Consider the following 22,645-nt stretch of genomic DNA (forward strand, 5'->3'; position numbering starts at 1 on the left):
AAGATAAAGAGATAAAAATTGTTTTGTTGTGTTTCACACCAGCTCTCAAAGCCAAAAGGAAGATTTTGGCAAGTAGCAAACCTCGTATATGTGTGTGTGTTTTTCCTGTCCACAACTTCAGTCCACTTGTCAACTGTATTTTAATGCTACTATCTAACACTTTACTAAAAAGGCCATCACATGATAAGCAGTTAGAAATTTCACCCGGTGCTACCATATGTGGACATCGCAAAGAAAAATGACAGTTAACTAAGTAGGATCGATCCCCTTCACCACCCACCTCTATTATGGTCAAAAAGGAGATATTGTTGATTTGAAGGCTGTGTGAATTATGGGATTAATGACAATTCAAAGTGTAGGAGAAGAGTATTCCTCTTTTTTTTTTTTTTTACAGGACACTTGACTGCTACTTTCATACTCGTTGCTGTAAGCTGCTGGTGCTGCTGATGCTGCTTACAATGTAAGAAAGCTAGAGATGGAAAATAATGGTAGCGCCATGCTCATCTCATCTCATCTCATCTCTTTGATTGCCAATTAGGAATAAGAGGTAAAGCAACTCCTCATTCTCATCCTTCTTCTCTTTATTCGAGAAAATGTCCCACCAAGAGGAAGAAAAGATTACCCAAAACGAAGTTGCTGGAAACGGCGCTCAAGGAGAGGAGAAACCTACTGGGGAAGAAGAGTTTGTCAACATTGATGAAGTTGAAGAAGTTTACGAAGATGTAGATGGCGGAGAAGGTCCTCAAGATGAGGATCATAGTATGGATGAAGCAGAAGCAGAAGAAGTAGATGTAGAAGTAGATATAGGTCAAGATGAGACCTTAGAGATAGACATGTCCAATAACTCATGGACGTATTTCGATAAGCATCAAGACAGCGTGTTTACCATTGTTTCTCATCCAAAATTGCCCATGGTTTTCACAGGCGGAGGAGACAATAAGGGATATTTATGGACAACACATACACAGCCACCGAAGTTAGTTTTTGAAGTTTGTGGCCATGAGGAGAGTATAATTTCTGGAGGTTTTACCGCAGATGGCAAGTATCTAATCACCGCTGATATGAATGGTCTAGTACAAGTTTTCAAAGCAAACAAGAGTGGTGAGAAATGGAAAAAATTTGCAGACTTGAATGAAGTTGAAGAGGTTTTGTTTGTTTCTGTACATCCCACCTTGCCTTATTTTGCCTTTGGAGCAAATAATGGATCTGTTTGGGTATATCAAATTGATGGTGAAGAGAGTAAACTGTTGGTACAAATAATGTCTAGTTTTGCTCATACTTTAGAGTGCAACGGGGCTGTATTTATTCCAGGAAAGGACGAGAACGATTTGAGATTGGTGTCCATATCTGAAGATGGAACTGTTGTCAATTGCAATTGTTTCACAGGAGCGGTGAACTACAAATTACAACCGCACGATGATTTCAAAGGTGTGGAAACCCCCTGGGTTACCATCAAGAATTATGAAAATTTGATTGCTATTGGAGGAAGAGATGGACAGTTGTCGATAATAAATAACGATACAGGTAAAATTGTCTCGTCGATAAAAACCCTTGATGATGTGGATGACATTGCTGAATTATCGATAGAGGCATTGAGTTGGTGCAAGCGTAAAAATTTGAGTATATTGGCAGTAGGGTTGGTTTCTGGTAACGTTTTGTTATTCGACACTCAACAATGGAGAGTAAGAAAAAACATAAAAGTAGATGATGCCATTACCAAATTGGAGTTTATCGAAGATTCTCCTTTGCTTGTTGGCTCATCGATGAATGGCAAAATTTATAAATGGGATGCGCGAACCGGAGAAGAGTTGTTTGTTGGAGTTGGCCATAATATGGGGGTATTGGACTTTACTGTACTAGAAAAGGGTAAGAAACTAATTACTGCTGGTGATGAAGGCGTTTCCTTAGTATTTGTAACTGAATAAACAATACCCATGATGGTTATAAGAGCCAGAGATATAGTACCGCGCAATGGCTGGAAACCTAAGGCCAGGCCGACCCAAACTGGGCCGAACTCTTCCCCCCTCTCCCCCCTCCTCCCCCGCGTTAGTTGCCAGGAATTTCTGCGGAAAAGAAAAAAAAAATCGCATTGAAAAAAGACGCGTCATATTTTTGTTTTGTTTAAAGTGATGATTTCTCTTTTCTTAGCTTGATAGTAGCAGGAGCAGGAGCAGTACTTACACCATTGTGATAAAAATGGCACCAGCTCCGATTGCGACATCGGAACAGGATGTGATAATGAAACCTTTTACTGTTAACGATGAAGCTAGCCACGAAGAAGAAGAAGAAGGAGAAGGAAACTCTGGCTTTTTTAAACCTTCAGAATCAGACATGTTGTTCTACTATAAGCGTCTTCTTCCGTTCAAATACATTTTTACGTGGTTATCTCACTCACCCAAAATTACCAAGGACTTTACAATGAGGGAGTTTGCTTACGAGTATAGGTCAGGAGCTTACCAACGGTACAATTCGTTTACTTCACCTGAGGATTTTAAGAAATCAGTGATACGGGCTAATCCCACACGTTTTGAAATAGGTGCTATATATAAGGTCAATCCACAGGAGCGAAAAAACCTTCCGAAACAAGCTATGAAACCTCTTGGCAAGGAATTGGTATTTGACATTGATTTGACTGATTATGATGATGTGCGTACTTGCTGTCTGGGAACTGCCATATGTTGCAAGTGTTGGAGATTTATTCAAATAGGAGCAAAGATTTTGGAGGCTGCATTGAGGGAAGATTTTGGGTTTGAACATTTGTGCTGGGTTTTCAGTGGGAGAAGAGGTGCGCATTGTTGGGTCAGTGATAAGAGAGCCAGAGAGTTGGATGAAGCAAGCAGGAGAAGCATTGTTGAGTATTTGGATATTTTGAGTGGGAAGGGGAATAGAGGTGGCGGCTTGAATTTGAGAAGACCTTTTCATCCTCATGTTGAAAGAAGTTTCGAGATCTTGAAGAGCCATTTTCTTAGTTTACTTTTGGAGGATCAGGATCCGTGGTTAACGACTCCTGATATGGATGAAAATAATCCCATATGGGGAACGAAAATTGATGAGTTTTTAAGCTTTATACCGATGAAAGAATTGAAAACTGAGTTGAAAAAGAAATGGATTACCGAGCGGAAGATTTCCCACTCAAGAGATAAATGGGAAGATATCAATTCCGTTGCTTCAAAAGTTCTTAAATCACAACTGCAAATTGCTCCTTTGAATGAAGCTAAAAAGGACATCATTATTTTTTATATGTATCCGAGACTAGATGTGGAAGTGTCTAGACAAGTTATCCATTTATTGAAATCTCCGTTTTGTATACATCCTGGAACAGGTAATGTTTGTGTTCCATTTGATCCACTGAGGAATATACTGGGGAAGCCAGAAGACGATTCTTATGGATTTAATCCAATGAGTGCTCCTAATTTGAAAACATTGCAGTGGGAATTGGAAGAGTATAATAAAAATGCCGAGAATGAGAGTGGTGCCAACGGTAATGGCAATGGCAATAGGAACATGCCCAATTGGGAAAAAACCAGTTTGAAACCGTATGTTGACTTTTTCAAGAGATTTGTACAACATTTAGTACAGGACGAAGTAAAGGATATGAAAAGAGGACTAGATAACGATGAAGATGAAATTGATCCCCTAGATTTTTGAAAATAGTAAATGAATAAAAAGAGATAAACAACTATATATATATATATATATATACAAACTCTAACAACGTCTCTCTAACCTGCCATTTTCTCCTTCTTTCCCTTTTCCTCCAAAGCAAATAATAAATAATAACAATAAAAAGAAAAAAAAAAAAAAAAAAAGTCATCGCCATCATTGAGTTGAGAGAAAACGCTAAGGCACCCCCTAATTACATAACAGGACATCCCAGCTCTGCTTTTTTCTCAATCATTTTGATCTCTTCCAAAGACCCGCTATTATTCTTGATAACAATCGTTTCAGTTGTTATCCCGCTCTTTTCTTCTTTCAACATTTCCTCCTCTTGAACAATGGAGGGATCAGATGCATGATACCATTCAATGTACTGTAAGCTCTCATTGTACTTGATATACCCCGAGGTCAAATAAATATCGCCATAGTCCAAAAAAGGAAAATGCCAAAGAGGAACAAATATAATTGTTGGAATAAACTTATTTTCCACTTGCGATTTATCAATCGATAATTGTAAAGAGTATTTGCAGGATTTGATATCGAATTCAGATTCAACTATCGTTCCTCTGGTGGCAATCATATATGGACGGATCACTGCGCTTACTGCTCGAACTCCGTCTGGGGATGGATAGCATTTTCTGAGCTGACGACGGTATATGTTGGATGAATTAGAAGAAATGATTGATCCTGATGATTGTGAGGATAAGGACATCTCGGATGCTGTCGTAGACATAGAAGTGCTTGCTAAGTCATCTGTATCATACTCCTCCATTGATGTGATTGTAGTTTCTGCGGCATCTTCAAAGCATATAGAAGACTCCGATGCTAAAGAAGATGAAGATAATACACTATTGCGGGAAGAACTATTTTCCATTAACGTAGCGGTACTGGTACCGGCTCTTTTACTCTTTCTGTGTCTCTCCCTTTTTAACTTGCGTGCTTTTCTTCGCAAATGAGAAGAGCTTCTATTAACTCCACTTAATGTTATATTGTTCCCATTCGAAATCGGTTCATACTCATCCTCGAATGTCAAATTTCGATCGTCGGGTGACCAAAAGGAGAAGTCCTCATTGTTCCAATTATCTCCCCACTTGTGATTGTTCATACTGTTATAACACCAAAACGTGTGAGACATGTTTGCTCCTTCAAGAGCGTTGCATAAAACATCAATTGCTGACGTTTGGGAAATAAATTTACCATTTCGATAGGACCGCTTGTCATCCATGTCAAAGGGCATCCCTGTTTCTGACATTAGTATAGGTATTTTACCCAAATATTTATCACATTCTTTTCTCATTTCTATAAATTGGTTCCTGATACAATTTCCGATTGCACGTTCGCCAAAAACTATTCCAAGTACAGGGTTCAAGTAACTCCCACGCATTATTCCTAATGTATCCACATTGTACCGAGTGTTCCAACTCTTAAACATTAATGATAATCCATCGTAGTAGTGCGGGCAATAAATAGTCTTGTTATCAATAATTTTACGCTCATCTCCAACAATATCTGGTGGCTGTTCCAATACGGGTGTCAGAAGAAGGAGAAACACGTTAGGTGCATGCTTTCTTATAACTTTTTTAAATTCGATGATGTGATTAACAAAATGATAGTTGATGAAAAATTCAGTATCAACTTTGACATGATTTGAACCAAAATACTCGGCATAGTTGTGTTGCGGATATGCCTTACAGAAAAACTCAGGCTCCAACATTTTACATTTTGCTGAAATTTCAAGTCTTTGAAATTGCGTAATTGCATTTGGATCAGTGGATGTTGCTATCGATGGCCATTCCCAGATACCCATTTTAGCAAAGGGACAAGTGCCCAATTCCCAGTCATTGCTTCTCTTGAAACCATATCGAGAGTCTATCTCAAGTGCAGTTTCTGGTAACATCCAAGCCCTGATACCCTTTGGGTCAACAATTTTTGTACCAAATTTTCTTGGACCGGTTATGGAGATTTGATACTCATCAACTTCGCATGTGAAACCCATACCCAATTTCATTGCCTGGAATGCAGTAGGAGTTGTGCCTACACGTAACTGTTGATTTGCTGGTATGTAATCTAGTCTATCATGACCAATCAACCCGCAATTTGGTTCATTCATTGATTCGAATCCCAAAATAGTGCCATTTTCAATTAAATCGGGAACTTTCTTACAAATTTCTCGCCAAATGAAATCAACGGCGCCCAAGTACTTATTTTGTAGATAATCTTGGATATTCTCACCGTTTATGGATAAATTGGGGAAATAGTTTTTTCCAGCAAAAAACATGGTAAACATTGTTAATGCAACTAATCGTTTGTAATTCGAAGTCCAGAGCATCTTGTGATACACTTCTGTTTCATCGTAGAACCTAGGGTCGTTGTGTAAGATAGCTGCTTCTGTAACAGCAAAGTGTTTCGGTTCCAATCCTGCGGCATAAAGGGTCCACATTGGAGCACCTGAGCCTCCTGAAAACCTTGACCACACATCTTGATGAAACTCGAGTATCACGTACATGCCTTTAGTCTCTCCTATAATTTTCAACATTTCAATAGTATAGTCAGCAAACTCTTGGTCATATTTGCCTGGACCTTCGTGCTCTATTGCTTCCCAAGTCAAAAGGTATCTAACTATATTATACCCCCAACTTTTTATTCTTTCGAGATGCACCTTGGCTTCAGCCAAGGGGAATGGTCTGCCAACAAATGACACAGTGTCTCCATCAAAGAAAATGTTATTGGGATCAGTACAGTCTCCTTCAAATGAAGGCATATATGGCTTTGCTGGTAGTTTTGTTTGGGAGTCCACATTGATTCCCTTGAGAATTACTTTTCTCCCCGTTTCTGCGTCGAAAAAGTTACCCTTTCCATCGGTGTCCAACGGCTTACATTCAAGAATACAGTTGGAATTGTTTTCTGCTTTTGGAATTGGTGTTGATGGCGGGTACCGTCTTTTTAGCGACTTCAATCCCGAGAGTGAACTTGGAGATATTTTTGAAGTTGTCAGGTATAATTTTAGTCTGTCACTTATCGCGTCTTGTGCATATCTTGCTGATCTCATAATCTAAACTGTGAATATCGACAAAGTACTCATAAGAGATGAAAAGTTCCTCGGGTCTTTTTGGTCTTTAATGTATATAGGTTTTCCTTCTATTCTCTCTCTTCTATACTCTCTCTCTCTCTATTTTATACTCTCTCTCTTTGTGCTGTTCTCTCTCTCTCTCTCTCTCTTTATACCTGCAAGTCTATAACTATAACCGTTGTCCAAGGTGAGTCTATAAGAAAAAAAGAGGAGTGTATAGTGAAACAAGCAAGTGTATATAGAAGAATAAGTTAATTTGATACCAATAAAAAAAATGGCTAGTTTATCAAATATGACAAAAACTATCAAATAAAGCAATACAGCTATTTAAATATGGGAACAATTACCATAATAGGAGATCTTTTTAAACTCGGTTGATTTTTTTTTCAATGTGTGCGGGAAAAAAATACTCGTGACAGGTGGGGAAGAGGGAAGGGGAAATCGGGGGGCCTTGGGGAGTCAATGCAGGGAAAAGATTAGTTTGGTAGGTAGATGGAAAATGTGGTTTTATTACTGTCTTGAGTGATTTGACATCAGCGACGCTTAAGGTGAAAGAATTGAGGGGGAGGGGAAGGGGGAGGAACGATTAAAAGAAGGAAGGGGAAGGGGGAGGAACGAGGAAAGGGGAGCGAGGAAAGGTGAGTCGATATGTTATTAGGGAAAAAACGTTTTCTCCATCTTTCAATTTATGATCGATAATTATAAAAGAGGATTAACTAAAATTTGGTATCGCCTCCAACCCCCCAGTACAAGACTGTTTGTGTGTATACTTGTAATCTTTTGCACCCAGTGTAATCACCACAAAGTTACAATCTTATACCGATAATGGCCAAGTTGAATCTCTTTTCTCTCAATCTGTGTGTCAGTGTATTTTGTACCCTCGGTTTTTTTCTTTTGTCGTTTAGGGCAAGAAAAGTATATTGACTTGCTCCCATTTAATTGTCACCCCTACTCCCCTACCCCCCACTGACAAAATTGTCAAAGGGGGGAGTCAGGGGTTACTCACTAATATATAGTATTTAGATGACTGTATTAACATTATTTATATATTTAACAGTCCATACATTTTGAGTCAAATATAGGACGTTAACTAGTTCTCTCATTTGGTAAAATAAGAAAAAAAAAATCGTTTAAATTTTTTACAAAATAATAGATTATAAGAATATTACCAAATGTTCAAAATTCCATATAAGACGAATCACCTAAAAATTATGTTTCAGAGATATTTTAAATCTGCGTGTATTAAATGACGTCTAATACCAAGCTATATTATATACTAATTGGCATTTATTGTTAACTTGTAGCCGAAAAATCAATAATAGTCAAAAAAGAAAAAAGAAAGAAAAAAAAAAATAACCAACACTAACGCGTTTTCAGGTTACACTTTAAACATTGCATTAGTTTAAAATCCCTGGCAAAAAGTCTTTATTTGTACCTGTCTCAAGTAATTAATTGAATCTCAGCTTTTGTTGATGACAGCTTTTGTTTATGACAGCTTTTGTTGATGACAGCTTTTGTTTATGACAGCTTTTGTTTATGACAGCTTTTGTTAATGACAGCTTTTGTTAATGACAGCTTTCCTTTATGACAGCTTTACGTTTTTTAGATTATTCTCTCTCCATTACTTGGGAAAATTTTCAACTACAAAAAAAGGTCAACAAAAAAACATACGTATATATGTATATGTATATACATATATGTAGAATGACTTAGCACTTTACCTCTAGAGAGGAGGTGGGGAAAGCTATAGCAGTGGTACACAAGAAAATAAGGTTATAAATAGAGCAGCACCACGTTTACCCAAGCACGATAGAAAGAATTAAAAATTTACTTTTTCAGCCTCTAAAATTAAAAGCAAGGTATATTACCATATTAAATCTATTGACCTTTACTTAGCAGAGTCTGGTGTGTGTAAAAAAATTTAATAGTGATGGTTTATTCAGCATATAGATACAACAAATAACAAGAATGTCATACCAGATACTATTAACCCATATTTAATCTTTTTTGCATTGAAACCATTACTAGACGACATCAATAGGGAGTTTGATGAATTTGCTAGGGGTGTGCCTGTTATGACTAATGTATTTATATCAGAGCTACCGGTAAAAGTACCTTTTGCATTAGTTAGGTCTGCCGATTCACTGGCATATACTAGACCTCCAGGTATGGATGTTATTTCTGAAGATGAGGCCATTGACGACGATGATAATGATGTTGTTGATGAGGTTGTTAATAACGATGTTGAGACTGGTATACTTTTTTCTATAGAGTCCAATGATATATTATTACTGTTATTTATTATTGTCACCGTTGCCATACGTAGATTAGTTAACGATGGTGCCGATTTCGGTGTATAATGGGTTGCTGCGGATAAGTCTATAAAAAGTTCACCATGCGATATCCATAAGGAATTTGACGACATTATTTAATATATATATATATATTGCGAAAAAAAATGTAACAGATGGTAGCGAGTAAGTCTAAATGAAACACAAATGAGCAGTTGAGTATATATGTAACCAGTAGATAAAAAAAATAGTTTTATCTAGACTTGGGAGGCGATCGATGTTTGATAAGAAGTTTTTGGTGAGAAAATGCAAAAGAAACGAGTGAATTAATATAAGTATATGTGTAAAGAAAGTAGGGTAGAAATAAGTATATGAGTAAAGAAAGCAGGGTAGGAACGAGATGGTTAGATAGAGGGAAATCGGCTGGGTATTTATAAATAAAGATGTGTCAAATATTAAATAAATTGTGTTTCAACTAGCATAAATACCGGACATTTATCCCCACATTATTTTCATTTCCGTTGACCCCAAAACCCAATAGTTACAACATAGCAACAAGCCAAACCTACAAGCCAAATTGAAACAAAAAGCACTAAACGAAAGGAATTAAAATTTGGTTCCCCTGATTTGTTTTTAGTTTTTAGATTTTTTTTTTTTTTTTTTTCTTCTTTCTTTACGTGCCTGAAAATTGCAATTTGTCATTTTAAAACTTCTGCATAAAGAATAATGCACCTTCAAAAACAAACACACACCCAAGAGAAAAGAATAATGCAGTTTGAGGAGAAGAGGAAATGCACAAGTCGGGGTATTTTGCCACGGATATAAAGTCCGCGGTCGCCAGTTCTCAAAAAAGAAAAGACAAAAGCTCTTATAATGTTGGGTAATAAAAAAAAAAAAAAGGTAACCATGTGATATGCATATGAACGCTTTAGCTTAATTTTCTCATTACATATGCAATAGCTAAGGTAGTTTAAGTAGTATTGATTTTCTAGAGTTGGAATTGTTCAGGGTATTTTTCGGGTGTAATACTAATCCAATTGCAAATAAGAAGAATGTTGCAACATGACTCGGATTAGCATTTCTTCACAAGTAATATCTCGTACAATTTACCAGTTTACTTGACTTTTTACAAAACTTTAAAGCTTAATTGCCTTGATCTGGTCACGTGACCGCCTGCATTCGATCAATGGAGTTCTCTTTTTTCATTTTGATAATTATTATTATTTCAAGTTTTCTTTTTCTTTTTTTTTTTTTTGTTATTGACGTTTCATTCCTTTGTGAAGTTTTTGACGAAGGAAAAACATATGGCATGAGTTGCAAAAACTTGGCGTTTGAACATCATTCAAGCCGGATATGAAGTAGTGGGAGGAGGGAAAAGAAGAAGGTTCTTCCTGTGTACAAAGTGTTTTGAAATCAGGAACTAGTGGAACTAGTCGACCAGAAAGACTAGTCAAAGACTAGTCGAGCAGAAAGACTAGTCGAGCAGAAAGACTAGTCGAGCAGAAAGACTAGTTGAGCAGAAAGACTAGTCGAGCAGAAAGAGTATCGTGCAGAAAGAGTATCGAGCAGAGCAAGACTAGTTGAGTGTATATAGTATGTCTATATGGCATGTCTATATAGTATGTCTCGCTCTGCTCGACTAGTCTTTCTGCTCGACTTAGTTGCAAGAAAAGAGAAATGCACATTAAACATAGAAGATGATGGGATCCGTTGTGATGAGTTGTAAAGATGTCTCTAGATATAAATAGTTGTAATAAACTTAAAAAATGGAGTAAGAATAGTAGAATAGTAGTGTCAGTAGCAGCTAGTATACTCCAATATCTCGGTTTCGCTCGATAGTGTCGAGATCGTTGACGTGCGCTACCATGTGTCAAAGGCCAAACGATGTCAGAAAGAGTTGCAACAAGAGGGGGGCAGGGGGGAAGAGGCAAACTTTACTTTTAAGGTATTTGACCTGCTGCTAAGCGGGTGATCTAGTTGCTACCAACCCCCACTATCGAGAAAAGCGAGACTAGTAAACATTAGATAATACATTGGTTTGCCAGTTTGCTACTACGGTGATTTTCACAACCGGAATGGAGTATACATCAAAGAGACATTTACTTTGAATAGATTGAAAAGATGCGAGACCCACATACAAACAATAGAAGTACTAGAATAGAAGGTAAACCGGGGAATGACAAGAGTAGAGATGTGCTTACGTCCATATTTCAAGTGTCGCTCGATAGTGAAAAACTACAAAAAAACGTTGCCACTCACATTTGTCAGTTTTGGTAGAAGTCAATGCTCCACTATCTCGCTTTGCTCGATAGTATTGCTAGTGTCAGTAGCATTCAATGCTCCACTATCTCGCTTTGCTCGATAGTGTTGCTAGTGCCGGTAGAAGTCAATGCTCCACTATCTCGCTTTGCTCGATAGTGTTGTTAATGTCGATTTTGACACGACCAATAGAGTTTAGGACACGCAAAACAAATCGACTTACATTAAGAGCGACACACAATTAGGCGCTCTTTATATTATAGTGATTTTTTTTTTTTCCATTCAATTTTTTTTCATTTGATATAAGGACAAGTCAAATTTCCAAGAACAAGTTGTGATTAAAGGTTGTGTGAATCTCGGATATGGTTGTTTTAGCAGCATCAATTTGTACCCGTGGTGGTAAGGCTCTTATATCGAGACAATTTAGAGACATTTCCAAGGATAGAATTACTGCTTTACTTGCTTATTTTCCAAGTTTGATTTCCAATTCAACAAGTCAACATACTAGCGTTGAAGACGATAATGTGAGATATGTGTACCAACCATTAGAAGAGTTTTACATTGTTTTGATTACAAACAAGAGCTCGAACATTTTACAGGATATCGATACATTGCACTTGTTTGCTTCAACTATAAGTAACTTGTTGAGAAATATCGACGAACGTGAATTATTCGAGAATGCCTTTGATATAATCGATGCCTTTGACGAAGTTATCAATTTGGGCTATAAGGAGAATTTGACCATTAGTCAAGTGCTGACTTTCTTGGAAATGGACTCCCACGAGGAGAAGATACAGGAAATTATCGAAAGAAACAAGGAATTGGAAGCAACAGAGGAAAGGAAAAGAAGAGCAAAGGAGATACAGAGAAAGGAGTTGGCTAGACAGCATATGAGTATGGGTGGCCCTGGCTCACTGGATTTCGGTTATGGAATGAACAAGCCTTCAATACAACCTACTTATCAACCCACACCAACTATTGAAACTGCACATGAATCTAAATCCAATTTCACTTCCTCTACTACTTCCGCTAGTGGTAGACCAAGAGGTGGTGGATTACAATTGGGTAAGAAACCAACCAAGAGCGTACCTGGTCACGCAATGTTGGGAAAGGGAACGATTAACGAACCGTTACTTTCGAACCAGCCACTATTCACCCATCATTCACAACAGCAGCTACAAAAACAAACATCTTCTACTCTGGTATCCAAAAGTGCATCACCTGCTGCTCCTCAAACTCAGAGGATTGTTAATAATGGCATCTTAATCACCATAAATGAAAAGGTTAATGCTAAATTAACTCGTGAAGGCTCAATCACTTCTTCCGAAGTCAAGGGAGATTTGCAGTTGAGAATAAATGACCTGAGTTTAGCAAACTGTAGATTATTATTGAAAATCCATGACAAGGCAGATAAAAAACAGTTCAAGATCCATCCTAATGTTGATCGTAATTTGGTACTCAATGAAAATATAATTGTCGTTAAGGACAAGTCCAAAACATTTCGATCTGATGATCAAGCCACGGGGATTTTCAAATGGAGATATGTTGGCAAATCTGATGATACTAGTTCCGTGCCATTATTGATTACCGCGTGGGTAAACATCGATGATAATTCACAGGCCCAAGTTACCTTGGAATATGAATTAGCTGGAGATTTCGTTGATGCGCACAAGTCCAATGGCGGTTTCTCTGTATGTGATGTAAAGATATTAGTCCCAGTAGTAAACCATGATTTGTCGTTACTGGAGAATGAATTGATATCGTATGATATATTGGAGCAAACGGGAACGGTTTTCACAATTTCGAAAATTGATCTCGAAGAGCCTCTGGGATCGTTTGAGTTTAGTGTGCCTATAGAGAATGCCGAAGAGGGAGAGGAGTCATTGTTTCCTATGGAATTACAATACGATATTATTAACACGGAGTTAGTCGAGGGAGATGTCTCATTAGGTGGTATATCAATAACCGATGTTGTTACAAATGACGATGAGGAGAAATCGTTACCTTTTGAGTTACATTCAAATATTATTTCTGATAGTTATATAGTGCAATAGATAAAGACGGAAGTGAGGGAGAGTGTGATGGAGAAAGGTAAAGATGTCATATATGCATGATTAAACTATAATAGAGGTACCGCTCAATGCAACCGAAAAAAAACAGCCTATATTCTCTTCATCATTGAGTTTGTTCAATTCAAAAAGAATCTGTTTTCGTGGATCCTTAATCTCTCGGAGGTTCGTTAATAATGGCTCTTTTACATGATTTATAATGATATGAAGTCCAACGAGTGGCTGTTGTTGTTGTTGCTGTTGTTGTTGCTGCTGCTGCTGTTGCTGCTGCTGTTGTAGTTTTTGACATTCCTTAGACAATTGTGTCAATTCATTAATGACGTGTCTTGGAGTTAAATGTCCATATAATTTATTCTCATCAATTTCAAAACTATTCGAACACTCAAGAATGATTGCTTTTAAACTACCTTGAAGAATCAATGGTGCTACTTCTTGCCAAATTTGTAAATTATAATCCAAGCCACTTGTTGCATCGCTTTCGAAATCTCCAAATATCAAGAGATGGGAATTATTTCGTGATATCAAAAATGCCGAAGATAAATAGTGCAGTGATACTGCATCTTGATCTAGATCCTCTATATTGAGCCCGCTTCCGCTCCCTATTGAGTCTCTTTTTTCATCTTGACTTATTTTTGTCATAATAAACTCATCATTACTGACACCAGCGGGGATGGTTGTCACACTTGAATGATGTGATGATGACAGTGTCGATTTATGCTTTTTTCCTTCTATTAGGTTTAATTGACCATGACTTAGGGGGAACATGCGTACATTGTAATTCCCCACTTTGACATTTTTTTTATACTTTATTTGGTTTAATGATAGGACATCAAAACTGGGCATGTTGGGCCACACTTCTCCATTGAAACAATGACGCTGTAGCGAATTCATGGTGTATTTGGATCCATAAACCCGTTTTGGCGGATTGTTTGTAGTAAAACCAGCGGAGTTGATGACTAGTGAGGAAACATGGTCTAAATGAGGATGAGATATTAGAAAATTGTTTAATTTTTGGTATATGTACTTTATGCACAATATCGCATTAAACTTGCTCAATTTGCTGAATGGTTGAGTTAGTTGAATTGTGTGATGGTAATAGTATTCAATATCTTCGGAATCTGGATAGTAGTTGAGTAAACTACACCAGGATTTTTGAAATTTGCTCTCTTGATGAATTATCTCTGCTAATTTTCCCATACCTGATCCAGCATCTATACAAATTAACTCGTCTTGTTGGTCCTTCTCTTTAGAATGCAGCTCATCTTGTTGGTCCTCTTGTTGGTCCTTCTCTTTAGAATGTAGCTCATCTTGAAAGTCTTCTTCTTTGAGATTGTTGAGGTTGAGAATCAGTGGATATGAGATATTAGCCGACTTTAAAAGAATCGAGCATGTGTTGCCTTCTAAAGGGCCACCGCTAGTTCCGAGAAACGTTATTTCAAACGACATGTAGTGGATAAATAATTATATAGCAGCTTTTCTTTTGAAATGGGTATAATGAGATAGTAATTGAGAATAAAAACAAAAAATAAAAGTGTCAGCTGGTTTGAAATAGTACCAATCTCAATCTGATAAACTAAACTCCAGTAAGCTTCCCAAAATAAAACCCTTTGTCTCAATAAAATCCCCAAAAAGGCTTTCCTTATCTATCTACTCTTTGGGCTTTCCCAAGTAAAGTTTTGACATTTTTATCATTTCTTTTTTTATTTCTTTTTTTTTTTTACTTTGGGCGGTTAAGAATCCCCATTGGTACCGTTAGACTGCCGTTGTTATACATCACTGTCGTTAGACTGTGGAGCAATACTCAGTAGCTTGGTACAACACTATCGAGGAAAGCGAGATAGTGTTCATCAGTAGCTTGGTACAACACTATCGAGCAGAGCGAGATAGTGTTTATAGTGTAGCAATACTCAGTAGCTTGTTACAACACTATCTCGCTCTGCTCGATAGTGTCGCTCTGCTCGATAGTGTTGGTAGAGAAAGAGTCACAAGAAACAACTTTACCCTGTCATTTATTCCTCAATGCCTAATATAGATATCTGGCTATTTACTGCTGTTTACTTGCATAGCCTCTAATATCCTTTGCAAATCTCCAGCTTTGATTTCCCACTTTAACACCCTTTTCAAAATCAAAGTCCAATTTTCCAGATTCTTCATCAAGTTTAATAACTACCCGCGAAAAAGATTCTCCGGACCTTGCATCTCTGTAAAATAATACTCTCATACAGTCATCAACAACTTTTTTGATTTCGTCTTCCTTTACTTTCACATAGTCCTTGTCATCAGGTATAGCATTTCTCAACAAAGGTATAGCTAAATGTGAACCGAATCCAGTAGCAATAGTTGATGCATGATACGTGACACCCAACAAATCAACGTATTTCAAAAATGGTTTTCTGTCTTTATCGAACCCTCCGACTACTATACTATTCCACAATGGATTCATCCTCGACCTTCTATTATACATCACTCTAGACAAGTATTCATGCACATTAGGAGCTCTAAGAAAATCGCCTTCTTCGTTGTCATAAACTTCTTCTTCGATTTCCAACTCATCTAATAACCTTTCAATGTACTGCAAGTCGGAAATGTCTCCTGAAATACCCACAACGGTTTCCGAGCCTATTTTTATCAACCTTTCCAAATTGTTGAAACGTAATAGCGAGCCATAGGATCCAACATTATCTGCCGCCATTATTATACCATTAGCAAACTTCGAAGCGACTATAGAAGTTCCTGTAATAATGGGTTGTTGCGTATTCATTTTGGGGAAAGACTGCTGGTGCAATGAGTGATGGTTATAATCTATAAACTCGGCATTGTTTGCCTGGGAAATTCTATGATTATAGGGACCATAAATCTCGTCCAAAGGTCTACCCCAATGATATGGTTCGTGGTTCATAGTGTAAAGTAACAGAAGCTCAATGGTATACCAAGAGATGATCAATCGAATTAGTGGCAATAATATCTCCCTCTATTTTTTTTTCCACTCGTTGGAAATTTTGATGTCGTAAATGTAAGAAATGTCGCGACAATGAATCTCCACAATAAACAAAGTTTCAACCATTGTGTTGACTCATTGGAGGTACAAAGAGATAGAAAAGATTACAAAGGATATAAAGGATAAGATATAAAGGATAAGATACAAGGGATATAAGATACAAGGGATAGTTACAATTTTTATAAAGGCCAAACTAGACTATATATATATAATTTGTATTTTATTGAACCTAGTCTCTATAAATAGTTTGTAGTAATTGTACTTTTCAGTATTAGCTTGATCTAGTATACAATTTCAGCACCACCACTAATAATCTGTTCCATTTCAAAGTCTTTAACTGGCTTATATCTGAATCTTTCGGGTAATTCACTTCTAGCGAAAAATTCCCCATGTTGGGGCTGCACCGGATTAGCATTGTGATAACTCGAAATGGAAAAAGAGCTTTTTACTGTTGTTGAAATACCCATTTTGCCTGGTATTATACCATTTGGGGCAAATGGATGTGCCTTAGCTGGATATGGTTCTGGAAAAAAAAAATTTCAAGTTAGTATATAAACCCAAACCCAAAGAGTCAAATGGATTGGATAGCCTTGATAATTTGAAATTGATTGGATAGCCTTGAAAATTTGAAATTGATTGGATAGTCCTAATCATTTGAAATTGATTGGATAGTCCTAATCATTTGAAATTGATTGGATAGTCCTAATCATTTAAAATTGATTGGATAGTCCTAATCATTTAGGGGTTTAATTACATACTTGGGATAGGATGTGGGCCACCTACAAATTTGATTGTATGCTTTAATAGTCTTGTTGTTGCTCTCATTGTTCCTATACACTTTGTTTCTTCCTAATCTGCTTTACTGTTAGACCAAGTCTATGCTTCTTTAACTCTCCTTTTATATATAAATGCTTTCTGCTATTTTTCTTTTTTTTTTTTCTTTTCTTTTTTGGTACTTCTTTATGGATTTCCATTTTGGGAAACTCAGGCGGCGGTATCTCTACCCATGCGCGCTTATTATATTTTTTCCCTTGCTATCAGTTAAGGGGGCGGTTGATTGAGTAGGAAAAAAAAGTGAGGTGATAACAGCCAGGGTTTTCGGGCGGCTTGAATCCATACAAAACAGTTTTTTTTTATTTTGGTTTGAGTCACCCGTTATCTATAATTGTTATAGTTATAATTAGACTATGCTTTCTCGTTTAGTTATACAGAACAAGTGGATTGTGGAAGTCCATCGGGAAACTGACTACACCTCATGAATCTGGCTTTAAATAGCATTGCTCTAGAAACGAATGCGTACAATTGATAATATATGCAAATGACTACACTATATTAATTGATTTAATTTCTCTATAATTGAGCAATATTCCTTCAAAGTCAACACTAGCTCTCATCAACACTACTGAGCAGGGCAAAATAGTGAGCATCACTTTGGAGCCATACTATTGACACTATCGAGCGAAGCGAGATAGCGAGCAAAACTTCAGTGTCATACTATTGACACTATCTCGCTTCGCTCGATAGTGAGCAACACTTTAGAGCCAGAGCCATACTTTGACACTATCGAGCGAAGCGAGATAGTGAGCAAAACGAGATGTCCTTTTTTTTCTCCTCTTTAAATTTTTCGCAGCCATTTGTTAAAAAAAAACAAACAAATCTATACCAGTAAATGGAATAGCTAGATACGTTGTTTTGCAACATATCATAAATCTCTAAACTTGACTTATTATCTACATGATGCTGTTTGCTGTTTAGAGTAGGCGCTTTTTTGGTTGAGTTGAGCTGTTCATGAGCAATAAGGTATTGACCATTATCGATCTTCCCCTGCCTATAATATCAAAAATTCTATTTGAGAAATGGCGCACCGATAGAAACTATAAATTTATCATCCCCATGCTCTACACGTGCAAGACTCTATACGAGCACCAATATCTACTATTCACATTGCAACCATTGGTATTAGGATCCTCGCCAACTTCAATCTCGTCCAAGGCACTAAAACAATTGATCAAGCAAGGATTAGCTCCGAAAATAAAAGCTCTATGTTTCCATTCACCAACAACTGCTCTCATTACCCATGTAACCAATTTCACCAATTTGATTTCACTAACTGTTCTAATTGGCATACACGATTTTTCCAAAATGTTGAATTTATTGCCTCACTCAGTGGTATACTTGAGCATTATCTTGGAAGCATCTTCTAGTCACAGTCGGTTTGCAAGAAAACTTGGTGAACTAACAATCCATACCAATTTTAGTTTAAAAACACTAAAGTTTATTTCTAACCTGTGCCTTAAACGAACAAAAAAGATTTCCTTTCTTGATACGATCAATTCCTTGTATGCCAAAACCGATTCTGAAAGAGGGTTCTATGAAACCAAGTCTTTAGCAAAGCAAGTGGCAATGATCTTGGCCAAGTTGGTATATTCAAGCGGGCAAACTCTAGAACTGCTAGACTTGAAAATGATTAGTTTGATTCAAGTTTACTACGCAATGAAAGATCAGGGATACATTATGCTGCCAAGTAGTTTTCCAAAATTGAAAATCATCAACATCCACCAAACTACAATGTACTCTTTGCCTTTCCTCACGTATTGGTTAAAGATTTGTGACCAAGTGGTTTACTCAAATGATTACTTGGGTACAAGGTACGTGTTGAAGTTGGATGAAAATGGGTACCTCAAGGTTGATCAAGTCGCTACCAAGCGTACCTACAATTGAAACTTTAAAGAAAACCCTGTCCAAAACTTTTCCATACTTTATACCACCACCACCACCAGCACCAACAGCAACAGCAACAGCAACAGTAACACTACGGGGTTTGATAAGATGGCAGATAAGTTGACAAAGACGATACAGCGATTTCAGGCTAAGATCGATGCCGGCTCATTTTATGAAGCCCATCAAACGTTGAGAACTATAACGAATAGATATGTCAAGTCCAAACAGTATAAAGAAGCCAGGGATTTGTTATACCAGGGCACGTCAACATTAATCAAGAACAAAGAATATGCATCGGCATCGGATTTGCTTAGTTATCTTATACAAATCTATGAAGAGGAAAAATTGGACGTTGGTGACAAGGACGCAAAGCATAAATTAATTGAGTTGATCTCAAGTTTGCCCAATGATGATCCCCTGCTCAATGACTTGGCAAAGAGTAGTATTGCATGGTCACAGAAATCTTCAGAGTGCAAGGTATTTGGTGATTGTGATTTGCATCATTTATTTGGAACTAAATTTATCTCTGCATTGAAGAATAATAGTGGTGCAGGGAAGGAGGAAGAAGAAAAAAAGAGTAAGATCTTTGCCATTGCTGAATTGCATTTGATCTTGGGTACTTTTGAGTCGGTTCCTGTTTATGTTGACTACTTATATGAGTTATCTCAGAAGAATTCCGGTATTGATCCTGGAGTGTATTTATCGAGAGCTATAATAAATTATGCATATTTAGAAAATATAAAGTTCATGAAGGAGGCATTATCGTTGTTTATCAATAAGGTGAAAACAGATAAAGAAGAAGAAATCAAGGGTGTGATCTATTTTGAAAAGTATCCATTATTAAATTTCCTACAATTGTTGGTTGAAACTTTACAAAAGGAACCTCAAACAAATAGTCAGAAATTTCTAAAACTATACGATTACTATAAGCCAGAGTTACAAAAGAACAAGTTTTTGGTACCAGTAGAGTACATTGGTAAGCTTTATTTCAATTTAATACTTGGAAACTCAAATCAACAAGCCAACATGCTTGCAAACTTCATGGGAGGGTTATTAAAATAGGAAACTCAAATCAACAAGCCAACATGCTTGCAAACTTCATAGGTAACCTCATATATATATATATATATATATATATATTCAATAATTATCCTTGTTTTCGTCATTTGTATCTCTTACAATAGAGCTCAGATCCAAGACACTCACAAGTTCAGGTCTCTTCAGTTTGACTAATTCGTGTTTTGCTTCTGAATACGTACACCATCTTCTTTGTCTCTTTTTGACCTCGGGCCACTCCATACTCAATTGATTAACCAGTAACTCAAAAAAATGAAATTCGCTTTTTGGAATAATCTTGTCGAATTCCCCTTTGATAACTGGCGCTTTTGACCCTCTTGAATCTAAAACGACAGGTAGTTTCTTAACAACCATACCTTCAATACCTGCTTCCTCCCATGTTTCTCTAACAGCTGTTTCTATCAACAGCTCGTCCAATTCATTGCCTCCCTTGGGTAAAATCCATTTCCCCTTATTTTTCGAAGACGTAATCATTATAATCTTATCCTTTGTCTCGTTTAAACAAACACAACCTGCAACTATTCTTGCCCCTGTTTCGTCATTGTACCTCTGGTTATTTCGACCTACTCTTGCCTCTGTAGATTTTATAGGCAAATTGGGGTTGACATAGTCACTCATTGGCAGAAATTGGGAGCTCTCAATAACTTTCTATTGAGTAAAGATAGTATCCCCATGGGAGGAGGGGGGAAGAGAAAAAGTGGCCTTTTTTATTGCGCGGCTCGGGGTTTCACCGCGAACAGGGCGAGCGGAAGAGCGTAGCACAGTGCCGATGTGGTGCGAGTGGAGCGAAGTTCGCCCAATTGTCGTGTCGAGTTCGCGCTATAATTGGGCGTGGTTTTTTTATTTTTCCCTCGTTTTTTGTTTTCGTCTATCATCTTTTTTTTTTTCACTTTGGAGAGAACTTTCATAAAGAGTACTTTGGTATAATTTATTATAATGAAGGTACTTTCGTCATTGGTGTTGGGTTTATTCTGGGCAATTGGTCTGCTAGCCCATGGGGGTCATTCTCAAACTGTTTTGAGAGAGAAGCCAGCTAATTTGAGGTGGCAAGATTGGCATATGTTGGAAGAACATGGTCTTTCTGAGTATGATGGAAAGACTTTCTTCATATTACATGATCTTAAAGGTAGAGGCTATTGGGATAAGAACGATGTTTTGAACATCTTTGGATTGGTTCATGAGCAAATCATTGGTGACGGGTCCGGAATGGGTGCAAACAGACGCATTGTAACGCCAGAAGATCAAATAATGGTTATTGATTCGATTTTTAAATTATTCGACAAGAATCTTGATGGCAGTATTAGTTTGGATGAGTGGTTGGAATTCCATAACAAGGGTGGTGAACTACCTGATTTTGGATTTGGATCAGGCCATCATTTGGATTTTGAAAGTGAGTATGAAGAACACCATTGGAACAAATATCATGCTAAAGATGATCCAGAAACTAAAATCAAGCATAAGGAAGATATAGAGCATGAGTTATTACATCATAAGTATGAGATAGAAGAAACTCATGATAAACCAAAGCAATTGAAGGATTTAACAAAGAATTTTTTGAGCAAGGTACGAATAGAGAATCTTACTCCGAAATATAGGAGATCATCTTAAGCGAAATATAGGAGATCATCTTAAGCGAAATATAGGAGATCATCTTAAAGGGAATATAGGAGATTATCTTAAGCAAAATATAGAATAATCTTAAGCAATGCCTCCTTCTTTACCTCATTAATACATAAAAAACTGTCTAGTACAAGATTGTTTGTGCTTCGCTCTCTAGTGTCATTAGTCAGTGCTGCTCTTCTATCTCGCTACTGGATAGTGTCAGTCAGTTCTGCTCGATAGTGGAGCAGCACTGGCTAACTGCCACCGGCACTATCGACACTATCGAGCAGAGCGAGACCAACTGCCACCGACAATTTGTACCTTGTTAAAACACTATCTCATTCTGCTTGCTCTACTATCTCGCTCTGCTCGATAGTGTCGCTCGATAGTGTCGCTCGATAGTGTCGCTCGATAGTGTCGATAGTGTCGATAGTGTCACTCGATAGGCCTTTTCTGGATTGACCCAAAGGCACAACTTCGCAATCCCTCTAGTTCATTTGTACACCTCCTTGTATCACTCTTGTACATTCTTAGACAAGCTTCGTATGCTTGTAATTTTCCCGAACATGTTGCTTGTATTTTCTGAAATGACGGTACTACGGTTTTAATACATTTGGTCAATTCAATCTGCTGATTTAAACAATGTTCTGGATCTGGTTGAGGAAGGGCCATACATTGATGGAATGATAAAAACTGTTGTGGACAATACCTCGCTATATCTTCTAATAGTATTTGGTCTAAAGCACCGCCTTTCTGGTCCATCGTTAGTAACAAGTCTAGTATCCTTATATAAACAAGAAGACTTCAAAAGAGACAGAGAGAGAGAGAGAAAAAAAAGAAAGAAAGAAAAAAAAAAAAAACAATGAGTATTTCAACTGATTGAGAAAGTCGTTGAAGAATA

General features: G+C 37.2%; 13 protein-coding genes across 13 annotated transcripts; 7 read left to right on the forward strand and 6 right to left on the reverse strand. All coding sequences in view use genetic code 12, as the record gives it.

Annotated features, from left to right (window-relative positions):
• Positions 1-593: 593 nt before the first annotated feature.
• On the forward strand, positions 594-1,925 carry KGF56_003642 (uncharacterized protein; the record flags this gene model as incomplete). Its single annotated transcript, XM_049324995.1, has 1 exon — positions 594-1,925. One exon carries the CDS (start codon positions 594-596, stop codon positions 1,923-1,925), a length of 1,332 nt encoding a protein of 443 aa, XP_049179344.1.
• Positions 1,926-2,196: 271 nt separating this feature from the next.
• Positions 2,197-3,648, forward strand: KGF56_003643 (DNA primase subunit; the record flags this gene model as incomplete). The annotated part of the gene is made up of 1 exon (XM_049324996.1): positions 2,197-3,648. One exon carries the CDS (start codon positions 2,197-2,199, stop codon positions 3,646-3,648), a length of 1,452 nt encoding a protein of 483 aa, XP_049179345.1.
• A 208-nt stretch (positions 3,649-3,856) lies between these two features.
• Positions 3,857-6,706, reverse strand: KGF56_003644 (hydrolase; the record flags this gene model as incomplete). The annotated part of the gene is made up of 1 exon (XM_049324998.1): positions 3,857-6,706. One exon carries the CDS (start codon positions 6,704-6,706, stop codon positions 3,857-3,859), a length of 2,850 nt encoding a protein of 949 aa, XP_049179346.1.
• A 1,557-nt stretch (positions 6,707-8,263) lies between these two features.
• KGF56_003645 (uncharacterized protein) lies at positions 8,264-9,087 on the forward strand (the record flags this gene model as incomplete). The annotated part of the gene is made up of 2 exons (XM_049324999.1): positions 8,264-8,291; positions 8,708-9,087. The coding sequence occupies 2 exons, from the start codon at positions 8,264-8,266 to the stop codon at positions 9,085-9,087; spliced, it is 408 nt and encodes a 135-aa protein (XP_049179347.1).
• A 2,552-nt stretch (positions 9,088-11,639) lies between these two features.
• RET2 (coatomer subunit delta) lies at positions 11,640-13,331 on the forward strand (the record flags this gene model as incomplete). Its single annotated transcript, XM_049325000.1, has 1 exon — positions 11,640-13,331. One exon carries the CDS (start codon positions 11,640-11,642, stop codon positions 13,329-13,331), a length of 1,692 nt encoding a protein of 563 aa, XP_049179348.1.
• A 60-nt stretch (positions 13,332-13,391) lies between these two features.
• PDE1 (3',5'-cyclic-nucleotide phosphodiesterase PDE1) lies at positions 13,392-14,792 on the reverse strand (the record flags this gene model as incomplete). The annotated part of the gene is made up of 1 exon (XM_049325001.1): positions 13,392-14,792. One exon carries the CDS (start codon positions 14,790-14,792, stop codon positions 13,392-13,394), a length of 1,401 nt encoding a protein of 466 aa, XP_049179349.1.
• Positions 14,793-15,390: 598 nt separating this feature from the next.
• KGF56_003648 (proteasome core particle subunit beta 7) lies at positions 15,391-16,245 on the reverse strand (the record flags this gene model as incomplete). Its single annotated transcript, XM_049325002.1, has 1 exon — positions 15,391-16,245. One exon carries the CDS (start codon positions 16,243-16,245, stop codon positions 15,391-15,393), a length of 855 nt encoding a protein of 284 aa, XP_049179350.1.
• Positions 16,246-16,625: 380 nt separating this feature from the next.
• KGF56_003649 (mitochondrial 37S ribosomal protein YMR31) lies at positions 16,626-17,169 on the reverse strand (the record flags this gene model as incomplete). The annotated part of the gene is made up of 2 exons (XM_049325003.1): positions 16,626-16,867; positions 17,103-17,169. The coding sequence occupies 2 exons, from the start codon at positions 17,167-17,169 to the stop codon at positions 16,626-16,628; spliced, it is 309 nt and encodes a 102-aa protein (XP_049179351.1).
• A 1,068-nt stretch (positions 17,170-18,237) lies between these two features.
• KGF56_003650 (uncharacterized protein) lies at positions 18,238-19,065 on the forward strand (the record flags this gene model as incomplete). The annotated part of the gene is made up of 1 exon (XM_049325004.1): positions 18,238-19,065. One exon carries the CDS (start codon positions 18,238-18,240, stop codon positions 19,063-19,065), a length of 828 nt encoding a protein of 275 aa, XP_049179352.1.
• Positions 19,066-19,173: 108 nt separating this feature from the next.
• KGF56_003651 (uncharacterized protein) lies at positions 19,174-20,127 on the forward strand (the record flags this gene model as incomplete). Its single annotated transcript, XM_049325005.1, has 1 exon — positions 19,174-20,127. The coding sequence occupies one exon, from the start codon at positions 19,174-19,176 to the stop codon at positions 20,125-20,127; it is 954 nt and encodes a 317-aa protein (XP_049179353.1).
• A 78-nt stretch (positions 20,128-20,205) lies between these two features.
• On the reverse strand, positions 20,206-20,760 carry KGF56_003652 (polyphosphatase; the record flags this gene model as incomplete). The annotated part of the gene is made up of 1 exon (XM_049325006.1): positions 20,206-20,760. The coding sequence occupies one exon, from the start codon at positions 20,758-20,760 to the stop codon at positions 20,206-20,208; it is 555 nt and encodes a 184-aa protein (XP_049179354.1).
• A 318-nt stretch (positions 20,761-21,078) lies between these two features.
• On the forward strand, positions 21,079-21,750 carry KGF56_003653 (uncharacterized protein; the record flags this gene model as incomplete). The annotated part of the gene is made up of 1 exon (XM_049325007.1): positions 21,079-21,750. One exon carries the CDS (start codon positions 21,079-21,081, stop codon positions 21,748-21,750), a length of 672 nt encoding a protein of 223 aa, XP_049179355.1.
• Positions 21,751-22,179: 429 nt separating this feature from the next.
• Positions 22,180-22,481, reverse strand: KGF56_003654 (uncharacterized protein; the record flags this gene model as incomplete). The annotated part of the gene is made up of 1 exon (XM_049325009.1): positions 22,180-22,481. A coding segment is annotated over one exon (302 nt), but the record flags the coding sequence as incomplete, so codon positions are not given.
• Positions 22,482-22,645: the final 164 nt, after the last annotated feature.

Source organism: Candida oxycetoniae (genome assembly GCF_023343755.2).
Source record: "Candida oxycetoniae strain CBS 10844 chromosome Unknown scaffold33, whole genome shotgun sequence".
Lineage (NCBI taxonomy): Eukaryota > Fungi > Ascomycota > Pichiomycetes > Serinales > Debaryomycetaceae > Lodderomyces > Lodderomyces oxycetoniae.